This window comes from Lutra lutra, chromosome 4 (assembly GCF_902655055.1).
Source record: "Lutra lutra chromosome 4, mLutLut1.2, whole genome shotgun sequence".
Lineage (NCBI taxonomy): Eukaryota > Metazoa > Chordata > Mammalia > Carnivora > Mustelidae > Lutra > Lutra lutra.
This window is the reverse complement of record NC_062281.1, coordinates 32356734-32379019: the sequence shown is the minus strand read 5'-3', so window position 1 is coordinate 32379019 and position 22286 is coordinate 32356734. Positions and strand designations below refer to the sequence as shown.

The window sequence follows — 22286 nt, the reverse complement described above, 5'->3', positions numbered from 1 at the left end:
CACATCTTCTTTATCCATTTGTCTGTTGAAGGGCATCTTGGCTCTTTCCACAGTTTGGTGTTTGTGGCCATTGCTGCTCTGAACATTGGGGTACATATGGCCCTTCTTTTTACTACATCTGTATCTTTGGGGTAAATACCCAGTAGTGCAATTGCAGGGTTGTAGGGTAGCTCTATTTTTAATTTTTTGAGGACTCTCCACACTGTTTTCCCAAGTGGCTGCACCAGCTTGCATTCCCACCAACAGTGGGAACAACTATGAATGAAAGGGGAGAGATCACGACTAACACAAGGAAATAGAAACAATCATCATAAGTTATTATCAACAGTTATATGCCAATAAGTTAAGCAACCTAAAAGAAATGGATGCACTCCTGGAAATCTATAAACTTCCAAGTCTGAAACTTGACAACCTGAATAGACCAATATCTAGTAATGAGATTGAAGCAGTGATAAAAAACTCCCCCCCCCCCCAAAAAAAAGAGTCCAGGACCTGACAATTCCCTGGGGAATTCTACCAAACACTCAAAGAAGAAATAATACCTATTCTCCTGAAGCTTTTTCAAAAAATAGAAACAGAAGAACTTCCAGACTCTTTCTATGAAGCCAGCATTACCTTGGTTCCCAAACCAGGCAAAGATGCCATCAAAAAGGAGAATTACAGACCAGTATCCCTGATGAATATGGATGCCAAGATTCTCAACAAGATCCTAGCTAATAGGATCCAACTGTACATTAAAAAGATTAGCCACCATGACCAGGTGGGATTTATCCATGGGATACAAGGGTGGTTCAACATTCACAAATCAATCAATGTGATAGAACAAATCAATAAGAGAAGAGAGAAGAACCACATGGTCCTCTCAGTTGATGCAGATAAAGCATTTCACAAAATACAGCATCCTTTCCTGATTAAAATGCTTCGAAAGTATAGGGATAGAGGGAACATTCTTCAACTTCATAAAATCCATCTGTGAAAAACCCACAGCAAATATCATTCTCAATGGGGAAAAGCTGAGAGCCTTCCTGTTGAGATCAGGAATACAAGGACAAGGATGCCCACTCTTGCCACCGTTGTTCAGCATAGTACTAGAAGTCTTAGCAACAGCAGTGAGACAGCACAAAGAAATAAAAGGTACTCAGACTGGCAAAGAAGAAGTCAAACTCCCTCTCTTCCAAGATGATACGATAATTTATATGGAAAACCTCCTTTTCATTTAAACCAAGTTCTTGAACAGAATAGTCCTCTCTAACTCTATCTGCTTCCTCGCTTCATATCAACTCTGTGAAATTAGACATCTGCTCCCACCTTCACCGGAAGTATTACAGCAAACAGAAGTGCTTTTTATTGTCTGACCTCTAGGCCACGTTTCATGCTGCTGGTGTCTTGCTTTCTGAAAACATCTTCTGCTTGCTCTGTGCCGTGCTATCTCCTAGGTTCTCCTCCCCGTCCTCTGACCATTTCCCTACTGCATTTCTCATTGGTTTCTCTTTCTTTGCCCCTAGTTATTTATGTTCTCATGATTCTGAACACAGTCCTCTCCTACATACTGTGTGTTGGCTAACTCACCAATGCCCAAGGCTTCAAGCCATTCCATTCATTATTGCCTAACATAAAGCTCTAGGCCAGACTTTTTGCTCATGTCTGATTGGATTATTCAGTCAACTTCCTGATATCTCTGCCTAGTTATGTCATGGGCACCTGACCCTGAACATGTCAATGTTAATTCATACTTTCCCCTTAAATGTTACTCCGCCTTCTATATTTCTTATCCAGATAAATGGCGTCAGCATCCACAGGTCAGCAAAGTGAAAAGCCCAGGAGTCATCCTCAACTCCATGCCCTTCTTCTTTCTGCAGATCCAGTCAGGCACTGAATATCCTCTCTTCTTCCACCACACGTCTCATCCCAGCTCCCTCATTTTTAAATCTTCATCAGTTCTTACTTAGATTGTTATCCTTTTCTCCTGATTTGTCTTCCTGTCTCCTGCTTAGCCCTCTCCAGTGCTGCTAGAATGATAACTAACTTCCTTCCTTAAACTCCTTCAGTGTCTTTTTATGCCTGTAGGATAATTTCTTTATTATGAACTACCCTTTCAATTACAAATAAGAGGAGACTCCACCCAAATTGCTTAAGCAAAATGGAACTGATAACAACTGAAGATTTCAGGGAATGGATCTGGATTGAATTATGTCTACAGGAATTGGTTTCTTTTCCTACTTCCGTTCCGTTGTGTTGGCTCCAGGCTCAGGTTAAATGTGATACCAAGATGGTGGCTGCCACTGCGGCTTCACAATTCTCAGTTTTACGGTACAGCAGGAAAGAAAACAAGAAACTCCAAACCTCCCCATCAAGAGACTCCTAGTATCTCTTTGTTGACTGGGCTGTGTGCCCATTCATGAGCCAATCACCATTACTAGTGTATTGTAACATGTTGATTGGCCCACATTCAAGGGGATGGCATATTCCTATTCCATATCCCATATCTCATATTCCATATCCCATTGGGGGAGGGCATATTCCTAGATGGAAATTCAAACCGTTGCTAGAAAAAAAAGCAGTGAACACTGGAGAAGCTCATAACGAAAGCATCTAGTATTTATTGAGTTCTTTACATGTTTAAGGCACTGCTTTAGTGTTTTTCATGTATTAACTTACTTAATCTTTATAACAACCTCATGAGGAAGTGAAGAAACCGACACAGAGAGGTTAGATAGTTTGTCTAAGGTAGACACATCAGATAACCAATGTCAGTTGCAAAATTCAAGTATAGATTTTCCTATTCATTCTTACCCAGGAAATTTCTGAGAATGTTTTAAATCAGATGGCCATAGTTAAAAAAATTAACGTATGTGTTATAAAATGAGTCTGTTCCATTATCAAAGAGCTAAAAATCACTAGCAGTTTCCATTATTTTTTGTCCTGCACAGCACGAGGCCACTTTAAGAGTGTATTGGAAATGTCCCCAGAGTCTGGGGTTTCCTGGTTATCAGGAGGTTGGTAACTCAAGGTTGGAGTGAGGCTAAGTGCGGTCCACAAGTATCTGTGGCAGACACTCCTTTCCCACCTAATCCCCACCTTGTTCCTCTCATAATCTCCAAGAGGTCAGGATGCAGTGCCACCAGCACCCAGCTTTTTAAACTGCTGTTGGAGTTTAAACTGCTACTGCAGAGGGGATGCCACAGTATGCTGGCCTTTCTCCCACAGGAAGCCATGAACAAGAAGATTTGGCCAGCTAATGCATGAAAGGTGGAATTCTATATATAATGTGTTTAAGTGTCAACAGTTACTTTTCTGCATGACAAGAATTACCTGTGTGCATGTGGGGCCCTTCATGATCTGCTAGCCCTTGATCCCTTTCCAGACTTACCTCTCACTCCTCTGCACTGCTCTGCTTTATGATTGAGGGGCCGCTCCCTCCCATGTCAGGCTGTTTGCGCTCCTCCACACCTCCTGTGTGCCTTGGCTGGTGCTGCACCCACTTCACTTTTCAGAAGCTGTGTCAAGCGTCATCTTCTCCATGAATGCTTTCCTGAAATCAGCCTCCTTGTGAGCAAACATCTACATCTCTCTTTGTGCCTCAGCTATATTATGAGAATATTTGCCATGATTTCTGTAATCCATACTGTGTATTCCTGTATTTATGTTAGTCTGCTTCTGCAGTGCTGCAAAATCCTTGAGAGCTGGAGGACATTTTATTAATTCTTATCTCCCCTCCATACTGCTGGACACGTAACAGGTACTCAGTAAATGCAAGTGAATGAAATAAGAAATATGCAGAAGCTCCAATAAGGTATCTTAATTGGTGACAATTAATTCTGATGAGCACTAGGAGGAACTAGGAGTTGGGAAGTTACTCACTCAAAGATTCTAAATTAGAGACCAGTTAACACATATATTTCTGCAATACAAAGAGCCCTCAGTTTCTGAACTCTTGCCATCAAAATATTTGCTGTAACGCTATGCAGAAATTTTCACCCAAAATTTACTATCCAAATAGGAATTCTGCTTATAACATGTTTATATGACTGCAACAATGGAACTGTTAAGTTGTAGGTGAGTCCGTGTAGGAGAATGAAGAGATTTCTTCTATCATTGCTCAGCAGTTCACTCCACAATCATGTCAGTGTTTTCTAAGGAGATGGATGAGCTTGTGAAGAACATTGGTGAACAAAAAAAGTCTAGAAAGTCCCATGCATTAAGAAGAACATTGGAGGGGTGTGCCTGGGTGGCTCAGTGGGTTAAATCCTCTACCTTTGGCTTGGGTCATGATCTCAGGGTCCTGGGATCGAGACCCGCGTCGTGTTCTCTGCTCAGCAGGGAGCCTGCTTCCCCTCTCTCTCTGCCTCCTTTCTGCCTATGTGTGATCTCTGTCAAATAAATAAATAAAATCTTTAAAAAAATATTGGAGGGATAAAATATATTGAGTGAGGTGAACACATAAAAGACATAAGCTTGGTCATGCATATACTTCCATCTATAATGCATGGGCTTTGTTACACTTGAGAGAACATTCGAAACAATATGATATTACTTGTTTTGGAAAGCTTCACTGAGTTACTCAAGGAAATAGGGTCTGTTTGAAAAGCTTGAAAAGTATCTCCTGCAGAGGTTGGATAATCATAAACTTTGAAGCCATGTAGATGCTACTGAGGCACTACATACCTTTGAAGATCTGAAGAAGAAGATGAAAGAGTTTGATCATTGGGTAAAGAGGTCAAGCTTCAGCTTCAAGTCCAGAATGGCGTAGAAAATTGAACGACTATTCAAGAGAGCAGCATTTGAAGTTGTAGAGGAAACAGCTTCTTGGTGACGAACTTAAAGCAGTTTTCATCAGTGAATTAGAGAAAACTATTGACAGAGGTAGTTAATACATTTTCATTAATACTAATTCTTTTGATAAAATTTGGCTTTTTAAAAATGAATGTCGGGGCGCCTGGGTGGCTCAGTGGGTTAAAGCCTCTGCCTTCGGCTCAGGTCGTGATCTCAGGGTCCTGGGATCGAGCCCCGAGTCGGGCTCCCTGCTTGGTGGTGAGCCTGCTTCCCCCTCTCTCTCAGCTTGCCTCTCTGCCTACTTGTGATCTTTGTTTGTCAAATAAATAAATAAAATCTTTAAAAAAAATGTCATCTTATCAGAGAATTAAAACAAACAAACAAACAAACAAACAAACAAAAAAACCCAGGGCATTACACATCCGAAGATAGGCTGACACAGTTTCTTAGTGAAAATTTAAAGTTGATGTTAAACTAAAACCTGTGTATTTATATAACTCTGAGCATCCAGGGCCCTTAAGTAAATGTTGCAGATTAAATTGCATTTTATATGGTTCTCAAATCACAGCACTTTGGTTGACAAAGCAGGCATTCAGTCCTTACTCAAGGAGTCCTAATTTGTGACAGCTCATTTCTTTGGTTTGTGGGGTCTTACAAGAACATAAAGAGTTAGGGTTGAGATTTGAGTTAATTTTTGTTTAATAAAGAGCTGATGAAGAAATTGTTGAGTAGGCGCTGCTGTGAAGAAAGATAATTTGGATGATAAGCTAAGAAAAGGCTTTTTGTTTTGTTTTTCATCTCAGCCTGGATATTTGAACTATTTTTTAATCCCTAATTCTTTTTTGCCAGGAGTGGCGTAATCTCTCTGCCAGGAGGGCTGTGTGCCTTCACAGACTGTAGCTTCTGTGAATCTTCAGTGATACTCTGATGGTTAGAAGCACTTTCTGTTTAGCTCCAAAACATGAAAGTTCCTTCAGGTGTCAGTTTTAATTAAGCATGTCTGTCCCTCCAAAATGAAAATCAAAAGCTCTTTGGGAAAAGTCAGTTCTTCTCCAGCCTCGTGGAAAGGACTTAAGAGAAGTGAATGGGTTTTGAGCATGTTGGGTCTTTTCAAATAATACCCCAAAGAAGAAAATACTTGCCTAAGCAAAGAATAACATGCACATGTTTTTCTGGTGTATGTATCTGTATCTGTGAAAAATGTATTACTCTGGGCTGCTGTATTCCCTAAGAAAAGGTATTGTCTACAGGTCAGGGCTGACTAGTGATTATCAACAAGACGCTCTTACCTTTTAAATGTCTTCTCTTGGAAGTAGGCTGTTTTTTTCTTATATCAATTGAGTATCTCTTACGCAAATGCCTTCATTGTTAAACAGAAGAAAAATCAATTATTTGCATGACTATAACAATATAGCAGTTCAGCGAAAATCAATTTAACAGGTATTTATTGGCTCTTTATTTTAGATAACAAACTACACTATGTTGTAGATGGTTGAAGAAAAAAATATAAAGATACAATTAATCGATTTGAGAATTAGTAGGACCCAGATAAAATAATAAATAATATTAGATTCCTTTTGCTTTTGTAGTTGTTCTAAAATATTACCTACAAATAAATAGTAAATATTACTCTGTCCTCTCTCTGTTTATCTGTCCATTTGTTATAACACAAGGGTACTCTACTACCGTTATGGCCAGAAACTTCAAATTCCATGTTTCTTAAGTAAATGACTATTTTTTTAAGTAGTTACCTAATTTAATATAATACTAACCTACTAACCTACTTAACCTACCAGATAATAAGCCATAACAGTAGTGACATATATGATAAATAGTGCAGTAGAAATATGTATATCATAAAAAAAGATACAAATCTGAAGGGGACACACAATTCTACCTAATTTTAAAGGGTGGGATGTTGATATTTGAGCTGGACTCTTCAGGACAAGTATGTTTTCTGGAAGGTAAGGGACAGACATTGCTGGAAGTTTGAACATACTGATCAGTGTGTTCATTCTGAGCAAACAGGCACGGAAGGGTTTAGTTTATTGGAGGAGGAAGCAGGTGCACATATGGCCAGGGCTTCAGAGGCAGGAAGGGTGGGATAATTGAGATGAGGATAAACAGGGTGACTCCGGCTGAATGGCGAAGGGCCTTGAAGCAGTGCCTGAAAAGCCTTCAGAAAAGCAGCAGCAGTAAGTATAAATTACATTCCTAAAATGCATTGCGTCCCTGGCTGGCTTTCCCCACTTCTCCCAAGTTACTTCTGAATGCATAAGTGCTTATGTTTTGAGATTACAGAAAGATTCATTAAGTGTACCTAAGATATATTTTTTTAAATTTGAAACATTTATTTAGGGGGAAAGAAAACCAATCTGCTGCTTTGTTTCTTTCTGTTTTTAATTAAACCAAGTTTTGGCAATGCTTTCCACTGGGCTTTGCACATGGGACTGAACCTTTAGTGACTCATCAAAATTTGTTGTAAATTCTTAAAAACACCAGGCAGTTTAGATATATCATACTTTTTAAAAGCCTCATTTATTTAGTGCTACCCTTCAGCACAATAATGCATACCTGAAAACTTTGAGTTTTGCACTGAGAATTCAATTTAATATGTTTGACTAGTTCCAAGGTAAGAGCGCTGTGCTAGACCTTCAGCAGAGGGTGGAAACAAATTCACTGCACAGTAGTAACCCAGCCTGAATTTAGACAAGCCAGAAAATATAGGCTAGACCATATGGAAGAGGATCCCAAGCGTAAAATCTATGTGGAATGACTGGCTGTTCATTTGGAATGACTACTTCTATTTCTAAAGAAGGAGTTTGCATCTATAAGTGCTTTGCCTTGATAAAATTAATTTTTGATATGGACGAGGGGTCAGAGACAAGTTTTAGGGCCAGGGCAGCCATTTCCAGCCAGTGATTTGTAAACTGTGTACCAGAGGACGCTAGTGCTCGGGAGTAGGAATGCTTATTTTCCAAACATCAGCATGCTGCTTATCAACACTAAAGATCTCATGTTTTTAGGGAGAAAGAGAGCGAGTGAGAGCTTGTGTGTGCATGTGCAAGGGCTGGGTGGTCGGGCATCTGGGTCAGAGGGAAGGAGAGAGAGAATCTTAAGCAGGCGCCACACCCAGCATGGAGCCGGTCACATTTTGTAAGTTTTGATCTCACAACTGTAAGATCATGACACTGAGATCATGGCCTGCACTGAAATAAAAAAGTCGGAGGGTAACCAAATGAGCCACTCAGTCACCCCCAAATGCTTAATATTTTAAGCTGCCCAAAGACGAAAGACAGAGCTTCATAGGGAATATAGTCAGCGATATTGTAAGAGCACTGGATGGTGACAGCTGGTGGTGAGTTTAGGGTCAAGTTCAGAGCTGTCCAATCACTGTGCTGTATCCCTGAAACCAATGTAACATTGGTGTCAACTATACTCCAATTAAAAAAAGAGAACTCGTCCATAGGAAAAAAATGAACTAAAGAGCTTTTTTTGTTTAATTTTCAAAATTGTTTCTTTTTTTTTTAAATTCTCTTTATTTTTAATTTTTTTATTATGTTCTGTTAGTCACCATACAGTACATCATTAGTTTTTGATGTAGTGTCTCAAGATTCATTGCACGTGCTCCTTGCAATACGTGCCTTCCTTAATACCCACCACCGGGCTTACCCATCCTCCGATCCCTCTCCCCACTAAAACCCTCAGTTTGTTTCTCAGAATCTGCAGTCTCTCATCTTTTGTCTCCCACTCTGATTCCCTCCGCCCTTCACTTTTCCCTTCCTTCTCCTAATATCCTCCGTGTTATTCCTTATGTTCCACAAGTAAGCGAAACCATATGATAATTGACTTTCTCAGCTTGACTTATTTCACTCAGCATAATCTCCTTTAAAAACTCTTTTTCCAGTTAGGATTTTGGTTATTAGTCCACTCTTAAGATTTTAAAATATACCTTAATTAATTATTTTTAGATGCTTTAAAAATCTGAAAAAAAAAAAGCTGGTCAAAACAGAAGACTGTAAGGGCTTGAACCTGGGTGGTAGTATTAGGGGGTAAAAGGAGACAATGACTTAAAGAGATATTACTGAGCAAAAAAAAACCAAAAACAAACACATAATTTGGCAACTGTTTAATAAATAATTAGGAATGATGATTCTGGAAGTCAGGAAAAAGGATGAGGTACATAGAAATCTGTGAATTATCTGCTGAGGAAATCTAAGTTAGGCAGAACTTTGGTGAATATCCACATAAAGGAAATGGGAAGAAGGTGATGGACCCGTGAAGAGCAGAGAGGGTGAGGGGAGCCTAGCTGCTTCAGCATCCTGGAAGTCAAAGAAGGAGTGTCCAGAACAAGTGGACAGGGAGTGGAGTCTGACAGAGGAATTAGTGGTTACATATGGGCCAGCTGACTGGTGATCAGGATATTAAACCAGCAGATCAGAAATAAAACCAGCAAGCATAAGTGGGTGGTGAAAAGGGAGAGATGGTGGGTGCAGAGGAACGGTTTGTGGAGTTGGTTAGTGAAGGGGAGAAATAAGAAAAGTACTAATTTAAAGTCATAGTGGAGACAAGGAAAGGTTGTACAGAATCAGGAATAGGGGGGAGGAAGACCAGGAAGAGGGAGAGATGGAAGACAGAGGCCACATAGAAGCTTATGATTATATCACCATTCAAGAGACATTGAAATCAAACCTCAACATCATGGGTAGAAAAGGTATCTTTGTAGTTTATATAAAAATAAAATGATTTTATTCTCAGAGAATTTTAATAATATTTGGTATAATCAATTATTCTGAAGATAATAATCCCAAACTGCTTTAAGGTGACCTTTGTTGAGCATGATAATTTATTTAAGAATTACTGTAACGTCCAGAAGCCTTTATTTCCCTGGCTATGGCAAATACTTTCTGTAAGTTGAACATAGAGGATATTTCTGAAGTGGGTACTTAGGATAATCATAAATATAGCCATGTCTCTGTGATAAATGCTTTTAGACCAATTACTGACATGCTCAATTGAATACTAATACCTCCCATGAAATGGCTTTAATATAAGTAAAATGACAGCTGCTCTGCAGTGAAAGGATACATAAAGCTTTGCATTAGCTTGTCTCCAGGGTTACCATCTGTGCTGATCTGAAGTTTTAATATGTGGGATTTCTCAAACCTCTGCAAAGACTGTATTTTCAGGCTAGGTATCAATAGTGTGTAAAAATAGTGTGGGAGGAACTTACACTCTTTTTGGTCTACATCCATGCTGACCTTAACCACTCCATTGTTCTAGAGAAACACGTCTATATCCTATTAGAAAGTCTGTGTGATGATTGCTGATTGTTTGGTCCTATTTTGCATATCCAAACAAAGATGTTAGTTTATGTATTTTACGACTAAATTATATTCTGGGCAAAATTGAGTAGCAAAACATTAGCAAAATGGAATGACTTCTACCAAGTTTCCACAATTAATATTCTGTAATTAATATATAAGTTTCAAAAAATATTTTAATAATTATTTTTAAAAAGTAACAACATTTAGAAGTTTGGAACCCATAAATATGATAAAAATATAGAAATAATATTTTTATAATTTAGAAGGAAAAGGGAACACTGCTTTTAGTTCAGCAATCTAGAATTTTACATTTCTTGATATCAGATATTTATTCTTTGTTTTTCAGCAAACATTGAATACCTTCTTTGTCCCAAGTATTAGGCTAGGCCTTGGGTTTGCTATTCAGATTTTCTGTCCATCTTCAAGGAACTTGCAATTTAGAGGGAAATACCTGCATTAAAGAATTAAACCACTGTTTTTAAACATCTTCATGCATTCAGAGCAAGGTGTTATAAGAGAGCGTGGGGGCTACACCTACCAAAGACTAGGAAAGTTTGGACAAAACACTGTCTATGTTGAGTTGTAATGGTTAGCCAGCAGAGGGGGAAAAGTGTATGTGTATAATAACGTGCAGTGGGACTAGCATGTGAATGGGATGGCCTGTAAGCTAGAGAGACACGGTGGAGTCAGGAAAATCCAAGACCACTTAGCTGAAATAGAGTGGCTTGTGGAGGGTGGGGTTGAGAAAGGGTGGTGGGGCTTCCATGAGAGAGGAAGGTGGGAAGGGAAGCTGGTGTTAAATTATCTCGAGTCTTATAAACCATCTCAAAGAATTGGGGCTTTAATGTGAGGGCAAATAGAGCAATTTATGGAGACTGGGGCAAATTTATTATCATCACAGTCTCCTCCTCCTTCTTTGTTATTCTCATCATCATTGGCATTATTTTTTGTAAGATTTTATTTATTTATTTGACAGAGAGAGCACAAGCAGGGGGAGTGGCAGGAAGAGGGAGAGGGAGAAGCAGGCTCCTCGCTGAGCAAGGAGCCCAATATGAGATTTGATTCCAGGATCCTAGGATCATGACCTGAGCCAAAGGCAGACGCCTAACTGACTGAGCCACCCAGGAGCCCCAGCATTATCACTTTTTGAACTCTTCCTATGCTCCAGGCAATATGAAGTCCTTCCATGCATTTTTTTTTAAATTTTCATTTTGACCTTCCTTGTAAGTATGATTAACATTTCTATTAAAAAAAAATAAAGAATTGGCTAAGAGCAAGTGTAGAAACAAGCAAGGGAATGTACTTAATTTTCCTGAGGCCAGAAGTTGGCAAGAGGCGTAGCTGGAAAGCAAGCCCAGGTTTTCCTAATGTCACTATCCTTGTCTCTCTGTTCTGCTGCTCTTAGCTAGAAAATCACTGCATCACACAAGGAGCCCCCAACCTGTAGTGTGCTGCAGAAAAACATTTTGGTTGAGAACTAAACGAAGTGGGACTACTTATTAGGTCATTGTTATTACGCAGATATGAGTAGACACCGGTGGTATGAATGGAGAAAAGTGAACATATTCTAAAGATATCCCAGAGGTAGAAAAACCAGGCTTAGTGCCTACTTGGATGTGTGGAATAGTATTTCTGGCTTGGGATATTGAATACACTTCAGGAACTACATTTATAAAATCTGCCTGGCTTATTGGTACTCTAGAAAGCAGTAATGCCAGAACAATTAAGCTTATATGTTGCTTGTAGGAATGTAAACTGGTACACCGTCTATGAAAGGCAATCTGCCAGTTTCTTTAAAATTAAAAATATGCGTAGACTTGACCCAGAAGTTTTACTTCCCAGGCATTTATCCACAAACATGCATTTACATTGTTTCAGATATATAAGGATATACACTGCAGGCTTGCATGTAATTGCAAATATCAGAAGCAAACTAAATCTCCTTTATTGTGAGATGGCCTAATAAATTAGGGTAAATTCATTCAGTGAAATTGTTTACAACTCTTAGAGGTAATGAGGCACCTCTGTGTGTGGATTTGTAGGGAAATACTGTATGTGGGCTTATGGTTATGCATGTATGTGAAAATACCAGGTGCTAGAGAAAATGTGTATAATTTCATCATTTTGTGAAAACTAAGTAGATGAATAGATGGGGAGATGAATTGATAGCTAGGAATAGTTTGGTATAGATAGACATCCAGAGAATATCTCTATGAGGATAAAGATACTGGTCGAAACAGTTGTAAAGAGGGTCTGGCTGGATGGCTGGGACAGAGGACAGAAGAGGGAGAACTGTTTATCTTCATTATATATCCTTTTGATTTTGATCTGTATGCCCAAATTTATTATTTTAAAATTAACACAATAATATAAATTATAAAAATTCAAGTTAGAACCCTCTTATTTTTAAAAATATTATCTCTAGAGAAACATCTATAAGATAAAGGGAAAAGGCAAACTCTTAGTTTGGTTTTCTTGTTTATTTTTATTTTAAGGATTTGTCCATATATTTAACCAGAATTTTTCCAAGAAAAAGAGTATCTTTCCCCAGTGATTGACTTACATTCTTCCAAATCTCTGGAGGTCCTGAAATTCATAATACCAGTATGAGACTATAAGAAGAAAAGTTCGTATTCAAACCATTATTTTTCAGTCCTTCAAGTCATATTGCTGCTAAAATACTGCACTTTTGTCCACTAGTTCATTCATAGGTGGAGAGTACTTGGAACTTCTCTAGATGCTTTGGAGTTTGAGCATAAAAAACTATTTTTGACCTTTTAAACTTAGAGTTTATTGAAGCAAGTAAAAATAATATACATAAAAATTATGTACATATTTTACTGTATTTTAATTACTAAATTGGATATAAGTTCAGAAAGAGGGGCTATCAGAGAAACCTGAAACTATGAGGCAAGAATTCCTAGGATTTGTGGGGCTTGTATTGATCCTTGACGAATTTGGATAGTTGCAATTAAAGAAGAAAGAAAACACCAGGCCACAGAGAAGAATCAGAACTTTGTAGTCTAGTCAGGACACAGGAATGAGTATTTGAGCAAGCAAGCTCAACTAGAGTAGGGAGGCTAAGTTGGGAAATACTGGTATTAGTCCATAGGGAAACCAGAAAGCAAGGAAGAGGACTCTGATATGATGATAATAAGGAAACCACCCTGAAAAATTCAACATATTCTACTTTTTTCTTGATTATTCATTTTTCTAACATTTATTTTGAATCTTTAGCATAAAAAGTTTGTTCTCTACTTGAAGCATTTTATTCTTCACTTTATGCCCATTATCTCTTACAATGCCTTTAGTGGAATTAAACAAAATCCAATGGACCATTGGTCTTACCCGTTTTGAAATTATTCTGTAATAAATAGTATCACTTTTGGATTCTAAGCACTCTTTTTTTCTAGGCAAAGCAAGGCGCTTCACTTATGGACACTCAATAGTGCTTATGCTCAGAACCTTTAATCATTTTCATTCTTCTTCCATGTAATTTTTTAATAGATTTACTGTCTTAAGTATGAAGTAGAACAAAACATACAGTTATCATATGGCAGGTTATTTAACCCAATCTTCATGAAATTTTAACATTGTAAAGTTACAAAATCTTTTATGTAGTCATTGGACTAGGTTGTGAAAATTCATTTTTTACTTATTACTAAAATCACCTTTCGAAGTTCTCTCATGTTATATAACTAAATGGCAAGGTGATTACGGAAAAACAAACATATTAGAATGTGGTATTCCTTTCAATTCAGTTTGAAGCCCCGAATCTTATTCATGGATAAAATGATTAAAAATAATTACTTTGGTAAAATATAATCTCAATAATTCATTGTTGTGTTCAAGGGTTATTCACTTTTTTTTTCTTTTCTTCCTTCCTTCCTTCCTTCATTCCTCCTCCCTCCCACCCTGCCTCCCTCTTTCTTTTTTTCTTTCTTTCTTGCAGGCTCCACACTGGGTATGGAGCCCAACTCGGGCCTTGAACTCAAAGTCCTGAGATCAAGATCTGAGTTGAGATCAAGGGTCAGACGCTTAACCAACTGAGCCACCCAGGTGTCTCAAGTTAGTCACTTTTAATGAATATGTCAAATGAGGATCTTGTATTAAATTGACATACTATTTTCCTTAACATTGTGCTAAAGGAGTGACCTCAAGAGAACAGTTGTGCCTATGCTTATAACTTACAATCATGGCTGGGCATTCAGACAGAGTCAAATCAATCCATTTATTTTAAAAAGTTTTCCCTAATGTGAAAAACATTCTTTTTATGATAGTGGAGGCTATTAGTAATGTTAGAATTTTGCTTTAAAACTATAAATTCATACTTAAGTGTGGAGAAGTATGTTGAGATTTGCATAAATTGTGAATCATGGGGACCCCCGGGTACCTCAAGTAAGCATTTGACTCTTGGTTTTGGATCAGATCGTGATCTCAGGGTCCTGGGATGGAGCCCTAAGTCAGGCTCCACACTCAGCATGGAGTCTGCTTGAGATTCTCTCTCCCTCTCCCCTTTCTCCTCATGCTCTCTCTTCTTGCTCTCAAATTAATGAATAAATCCTTATTTGGACAAAAAGATTGTGAATCATCAAAATGTACAGAAAATTTAACCTTTTCTGAAGATCCTAAAGATGTTTTCTTTGGAAAGGTTTCATTGATAAGAAATGAGTCATTTTTCCAAGGCCTTTGAAAGCATCACATCATTGTCTTTTTTGTGTTACAAAATTGTGTAAACTTAATTGACTGCCTTGTGGGTATGTATCCTTGAAGAAATAAATTAGATAGTTATAGGATGCAAATAAAAATAAAAGATGATTTAATTCCAAATGAATCCCAGAGTGATTATTGTAATCATTATGAATAGCCATATGAATTTTTTTATGTTCATGTATTTTTTTCTTATAAGCACCTAGGTGTACCATCAGAAAAAAATGCAGTTTTCTAATATTTTGTTTTATAAATTCACATTTAACATAAACTTTTAAAAATCCAAGTTGGTAGTTATTATAGGTAAAAGGCATTGAGAAAAAACTGTACTTTTTAACAACATTGCCAGCTTCTTAGGAGATTTTCCTGAACTTCAAGGAATTTAAAAAACAAAAAACTAAAAACCTTCCCAAAGAAAAATTAAACCGGGCGACATTCAACAGGCAAGGGAAACTTAATTCAAGACTTTTGGAATAGGGGACAGTGACTGATCTCAATTCTGCTGAAACGGAAGACAGGAGGGTTTTAAAGTGCTAAGAGTCAGCTAGTTGAAAAGTACTGGAGGGTATTAGGAGGAGGTTGCTCAATGGGTTCAGGCCATCTGTGTTTGCTAATTGGTACTTAAGAAGTTAGACACCTATCTTCCCACAGAGACTGGGAGGTAGAACACAATCTTCTTTGATGATTACATTTCCAATGGATGGCTCTCCAGTCCTTGAGAAAGACATTACTGGGGTTGTATAACTGGCAAGAAATGGATAGATTCTTATCTCAAAGGGGCAGAGCAAGAATTTATAATTGCAAATTTTCTATAGTAAACACTCTTAAGAAAAGAGAGGTCAGGGTCTAGAGTCAGGAAGAAGTCTATGTAAAGTTGAGTCAGGGTGAAGGCAACACTATTAGGCTGTCTTGGTCCACCCTTCAGTTATATTAAGTTGCACCGTATACGTTGATAATATTTGGCCATTTTGACCTACAAAAACAATGGTTTCATATGGTTTGATCAAAGATCCTGAGATCAAATTTCTTCACATGTTATTCCTACATTCTGCAGAAGCAGGCAAATCTGGAATTGTTGTCTTTAATTATATCCTTCTCACCCTAAAAAAGACTTAGGGAGGATTTTCTATGTATTTACACACATGTATGTCTGTATGTGCCTATGTTTGTATATGTATGTGTGTTTATCAAAAACATATTAAAAATTAAAGTTGCCAGAAATGGGAAAAAAAAGTTAGGATAAAAATGCAAACCTTGAAGCCCTGAATAGTTCTTGAAGAAATGTGACAGATTTTTGCAGAGCTTCTCATAAGTTAAAGCAAAGAAATAAACTTAATGTCCGCATAGGATTAAAGCAAGTCAGAATTTTAGAATAATAGTTTTCTTAGTGTTGAAACTTGGCACGTTTTTGCTTTGAGTGCTCATAAGGGCAACATTTTTATGTCAGTAAATAGCCCACTAAACCTTATAGCTGATTTCACAGGCCTGGATTTCGCTTGCTTATTTATTATTATCTTTATTGACATCCTTCAATGCAAACTCTTGGAAAAGCCCCAAAGTATAACTCAGTAAAGGTAATTTGGTTACATATTAAAATAATAATATCCAGATACACATCTCTCTAAAGATAGAATTAAGAATTAAGATTATCTAGAATGAATTATATCAGACAATAGCACATACTTTTTTTTTTTCCATTTTTGGTAATTTAACCCTTGATAAGAATCAGGTAATAACAGATTTTGAGAGTTAGAAGTTACCAATTTTCGGAGCAGAATTTGGAATCCCTCTGTCCTTAATAGATGGAAGTCCGTATGCTTTAACAAGGGCAGAATGGACTTGAAAACCTCTTCGGGAATGCAAGGAGACTCTTTAGGATACCGATTTTACAGCTGCTTACTCAACTGGCAGACAGGGTCTATTAAAATTAGAATCCATTAGAATTATGGTTCTTTCTCTATTCCCTTGTAGCTGCCCGTATGCCCTTGTATATACTCAGCAATTTTCAGAGTGCATTTTATTTTTTTTTTACATGATAGCATCTATGTAAGTAAATTCTTTATGTGCAAAGACCATATTTTATTAGTCTTGTGCCCTTCATACTTAGAGTCTGGTAAATAATAGGGCACACAAAATATTTTGTTGATTCTATGAGTGATTTAAGAAAACTGAAGAAGTTTGATGTTTAACACATTATATATCAAATATGTAAAATTACCAACAAACCACGGACTGATGGCACCTCACCTCTGCCCTATGTTTGTCACTTTGCAGTAGGTACAGAATCATAAAATATCGTGGGTAAAGGTCACCAAGTCACAAACACAATGGCAGACAATGCTAATTTTCTCCCAATACCCACGTTTATCCCTGGTTTCTAATAGGTACCATGGTTTGTGGCTGCTTAGAATAGTGACTGCATTTCCCAGTCTCCAGTAGAATAAAAGTGGCCAAGTTACTAAGCTCTGTCCCATGAAGTACAAGCAGAAATGCCATGTGTAAATTTCAGAAAGCATCCTTTTCTTTCCTCTTCTTGCTAACTGGAACAGACATTCTCAAGCTCAGCAGCCACTTGGAACATGTAGGGGAACCACATGTCAAGAATGGTAAAATGACAAGAAGGAAGTCTCCATCTCATGTGTTTATAGAATTGCTGTATCTTCCTTGGACTTCTTAAGACTCAGGATTTGTTTATAGGAGAGAGAAACAAACTGTCTTTTCTAAGCCACTCTGAGTTTGGATTGTTTTTTTATTTTTTGTTTGTTTGTTTTGAAACTTGCAGCCAAACCTAACGTTAGTAGTTTGGTCCATTATCTTCTTTAGAAATCCTACCAGGGGTGCCTGCGTGGCTCAGTGGGTTAAGCGTCTGCCTTAGGCTCAGGTCATGATCTCAGGGTCCTGGGATTGAGCCCCGCATTGCATTGGCTCTCTGCTCAGTAGGGAGCCTGCTTCTCCCCCTCTCTCTCTCTGCCTGCCTCTCGGCCTACTTGTGATCTCTCCCTCTGTCAAATAAATAAAATCTTAAAAAAAAAAAAAAAGAGAGAGAAGTCCTTCCAAATCCCTGGGACTGGGGTGAAAGCTCGTCTTTTTGCTCCTATATACTCCGTATAAACATCTATTAGAAAACTTATTCCATTTTATTATAATCATCTTTCTTACATAAAACATTCTTTGAAGGCAGAAACATGTCTTATTTATATATCATTGATCCTTACCCCTGAACTCTACCTGGGATAGTGTATGTGCACGTAGTATATCCTCAATAAATATTTAATTGAACAGTAATGGGTTAATGGTTAATGACTGGAACTAAAGTTCCTAATACAGTATCATGGAATTAATTGTACCCTACAAAAATTTGGGTTCAACCATCGCCAAAGGCAAGGGAAGCTAGGGCAAAAATGAACTATTGGGACTTCATTAAGATCAAAAGCTTCTGCACAGCAAAGGAAACAGTTAACAAAACAAAAAGACAACTGACAGAATGGGAAAAGATATTGGCAAACAACATATCTGATAAAGGGCTAGTATCCAAAATCTATAAAGAACTTATCAAACTCAACACCCAAAGAACAAATAATCCAATCAAGAAATGGGCAGAGGACATGAACAGACATTTTTGCAAAGAAGACATCCAGATGGCCAACAGGCACATGAAAAAGTGCTCCACATCACTCAGCAGCAGGGAAATACAAATAAAAAAAACCACAATGAGATACTACCTCACACCAGTCAGAATGGCTTAAATTAACAAGTCAGGGAATGGCAGATACTGGCGAGGATGTGGAGAAAGGGGACACTGTTGGTGGGAATGCAAACTGGTGCAGCCAATCTGGAAAACAGCATAGAGGTTCCTCAAAAAGTTGAAAATAGAGCTACCCTATGACCCAGCAATCGCAGTACTGGGTATTTACCCTAAAGATCCAAATGTAGTGATCGAAGGGACACGTCCACCCGAATGTTTATAGCAGCAATGTCCACAATAGCAAAACTACAGAAAGAACCTAGAATTCCATCAACAGATGAATGGATAAAGAAGATGTGGGGTGTGTGTGTGTGTGTGTATATGTTTATATAGGAATACTATATTTATATAGGAATATATATATATTTATATAGGAATACTATGCAGCTATCAAAAGAAATGAAATCTTGCCATTTGCGACAACTTGGATGGAACTAGAGGGTATTATGTTTAGTGAAATAAGTCATTCAGAGAAAGACAATTATATGATCTCCCTGATATGAGGAAGGTAAGAGGCAACGTGGGGGGTTTGGGGGGTAGGAAAGGAATAAATGAAACAAGATGGGATTGGGAGGGAGACAAACCATAAGAGACTCAATCTCACAAAACAAACTGAGGGTTACCGGGGGGAGGCGGGTAGGGAGAGGGTGGTGGGGTTATGGACGTTGGGGAAGGTATGTGCTATGGTGAGTGCTGTGAAGTGTAAACCCAGTGATTCATAGACCTGTACCCCTGGGGCTAATAATACATTATATGTTAATAAAAAAAAATTGGTTCAAGATCATGGGACACAGTACAGAGTCGATGCTTATAAAATCTATGTGAAAAGGTTAGGTAAATACATACTGGCTTTCCTCCGCATGTTACTCAATGTAAATTTGCTTTGCTCAGAAGTAGTAGTGAATGATTTTTTTGTTACAGCTTTGGACATGGTACTAATTTGTGCCAAGGAGCTTTTTTTAAAAATGCATACTATGGCCAATTAGGATCTTTGTTTTGATCTTTTTAGCATAAGTATATAAAACTAACTTAGAGCACAACTGATTGGCCATATGGAGAAAAAATTTGGTGCATCTAAAAACACATTCTGTTCTTTCCCTGTATTCTGTGCTTCAGGGGATGAACATTGTATTGCTCTTTAAACTTATTTTAAAGGTAAAGCATTCAGCTTATCATATGGTTGATTTAATTTTATCTTTGGTTTATAATATGTCTTATATTTTAAGAAAAATATATTTTTATATGTCTTATACCATGACCAAACTATTGACCTGGATGAAATATATTTATAAAAAGTCATGTAGACTGCGTTCTATAGATATCATTTTATTTCTTTTCTTTATAGGTTATTTCAGACTGTAAGTGCATCATTCCAGCAACAAAGCTAAAATTCTGATTCCCAGTGGTCTTGTCTACTCAACCTACTCATTCCCTGTTCTGAAACCTAGAGAAGACTTCTCCACAAGACTCCTCCACAAATTGCTGCAATGTCTGTATCTAATTTATCGTGGTAAGTGAATCGCCTTCTAACCTAATCCAAATGCATGCATATCCTCAAGCCATATTTTGTGCGAAAGTTGTACTATCAGAACTGGAGCAGAAAAAGAACTTTAAAAGTCTGGTTTCCAGAAATTGGTGTCCTGGATTAAGGTAAGGAAAGCTATCTAGAATTTAAACTTTAGCTCTTTCAGCACTGTGGTATCGGGGCACTCTGGAAAGGGTTCAAGCCTTTTATGAATCCATAATTTCATAGGATGAAAGGTGACATCCTATGCCTTTCTTTCCAGACATCCTACTGGAGAGATAAGTAGGAATTAAACACTCATTCAGTGGTCCTAGCTACTGTTATAATCCCAGCTACAGGAATAACAGGTTGTAAGGGAAGCTGTAAGGATTGGATGGGTATTTTCTCATCAGTACTTTTCTTTAGACTTCCTCTTTCAGCAGATCTACCCAGACTATACTGAACAGAAGTCTAATATGGAAGAGAAGACTCCCTTGTAGACTCATATCTTTAAATAGCTGACATTCTGAATAATCTTTGACTTCCAGTTCATGTTTAAATGCTATTTGTAATTTATAATAAGAAGTATGAAGATTTTTTTGGCATATAATTAACAACTTTTCTATGGCAACCAAGAGCAATACTAGTGGGGATGAATTGGAAGCCATTTTTTAGGACTTTGGATTTTTTTTAATAAATATAAAGAGCTGAATGTATGTAAATATACAAATATAAATATATAAATATGTAAATATAAGAAAGACCTGGTAGTCTTGCCCATTTTCATTGGAGCCTATCCCATCCTTGTCTTTGGTTTGTGCTGGAAATCTAGATAGCTTGAGAGACTGGTTTCTGCCACTTAGCTCCATCTATTTATTTTTAGTTAAGTAAGAAATTTCTTTAGGGCAAACGGTAAAACCATGTGATTAGATGTAGAATAGTGTTTCCAAAGGACCCAGTTTTTATGGATTCTCTAAAATATATATCCTTGGATTCCCACTGGGTGCAAAAGATCTCAATTTGAAAAAAGAAAAAAAAATGAATTAAAGAAGCTAAAATATATTCTGTAAAAATAAACGAAAAAAAGTAAGTTATGAATTATTACTGTAAAACATATTATTAAAATAAAATCACCATTAAAATAAGAAAAAGTGGGGCGCCTGGGTGGCTCAGTGGGTTAAGCTGCTGCCTTCGGCTCAGGTCATGATCTCAGGGTCCTGGGATCGAGCCCCGCGTCGGGCTCTCTGGTCAGCAGGGAGCCTGCTTCCTCCTCTCTCTCTGCCTGCCTCTCTGCCTACTTGTGATTTCTCTCTGTCAGATAAATAAATAAAATCTTTTAAAAAAAAAATAAATAAAATAAAATAAGAAAAAGAATTCCGTAGAATATGTGAACCCCTTCAAACCCAGAGAGAGATCAAGCATGAGCAGGGGTTGGGAGAGAAGCAGGCTTCCTGCTGAGCAGGGAGCCTAATGTGGGGCTCCATCCCAGAACCCTGGGATCATGACCTGAGCTGAAGGCAGATGCTCAACTGACTGAGCCGACCAGGCTCCCCTTGGAAGATACTTTTTTAAAAAAGATTTTATTTATTTATTTGAGAGAGAGAGAGAGAGCACAAGCAGGGGATGGGGTGGGGAAGAGCAGAGGGAGAGGAAGAAGCAGACTTCCCAATGAGCAGGGAGCCCAACATGGGACTTGATCCCAGAATCCCAAGATCATGACCTGAGCCAAAGACAGATGTTTAACCAGCTGAGCCATCCAGGTGCCCCCAAACCCCTGGAAGATATTAAAAACACATTTATTTAAAGAAACTATACCCCTGGCAAATGCATGTGTTGGAGATGAATCTTTGAAAGTGGGCTGCATGCCAAAGAAGAAAGAAGAAGATGAAGGGGGGAGACAGGAAGGAGAATGAGGAGGAGGAGAATGGGGAGAAGAGACAAACAAGAAGCAGGTGAGGGTGGAGGAAATTAAAACGCAGGTATGATTGTCATATCTCAAGACGGTGTGGGTGGCCTGGCTCCCAGAATCAGGACAGGGCAAACATTTGAACCTGTCGGTGGTATATATCTCAGTTAACATCTGACTGGATGTGATACAATAGTTCGGTCAAAGGCCATCCTTTCAATGGGATGTTAGGACCATTCAAAACACAGTGAACTCCACTAAAAGAGATTGTGTGTTGTGGTCCCAGCCCAGTTGTCTAGCACAGCACTTAGAATTTAGTAG

General features: G+C 38.0%; 1 protein-coding gene across 4 annotated transcripts in view; it reads left to right on the top strand.

Moving 5' to 3' along the window:
* OXR1 (oxidation resistance 1) overlaps positions 1-22286 on the top strand; it is a 447991-nt gene that overhangs the window by 71697 nt on the left and 354008 nt on the right. For all 4 annotated transcript variants that reach the window (XM_047724297.1, XM_047724293.1, XM_047724292.1 and 1 more), the window contains exon 2: positions 19901-20065. In XM_047724297.1, coding sequence (XP_047580253.1) covers positions 20043-20065 — 23 coding nt within the window. In that variant the 5' untranslated portion in view covers positions 19901-20042. The remainder of the gene's footprint in view (positions 1-19900; positions 20066-22286) is intronic.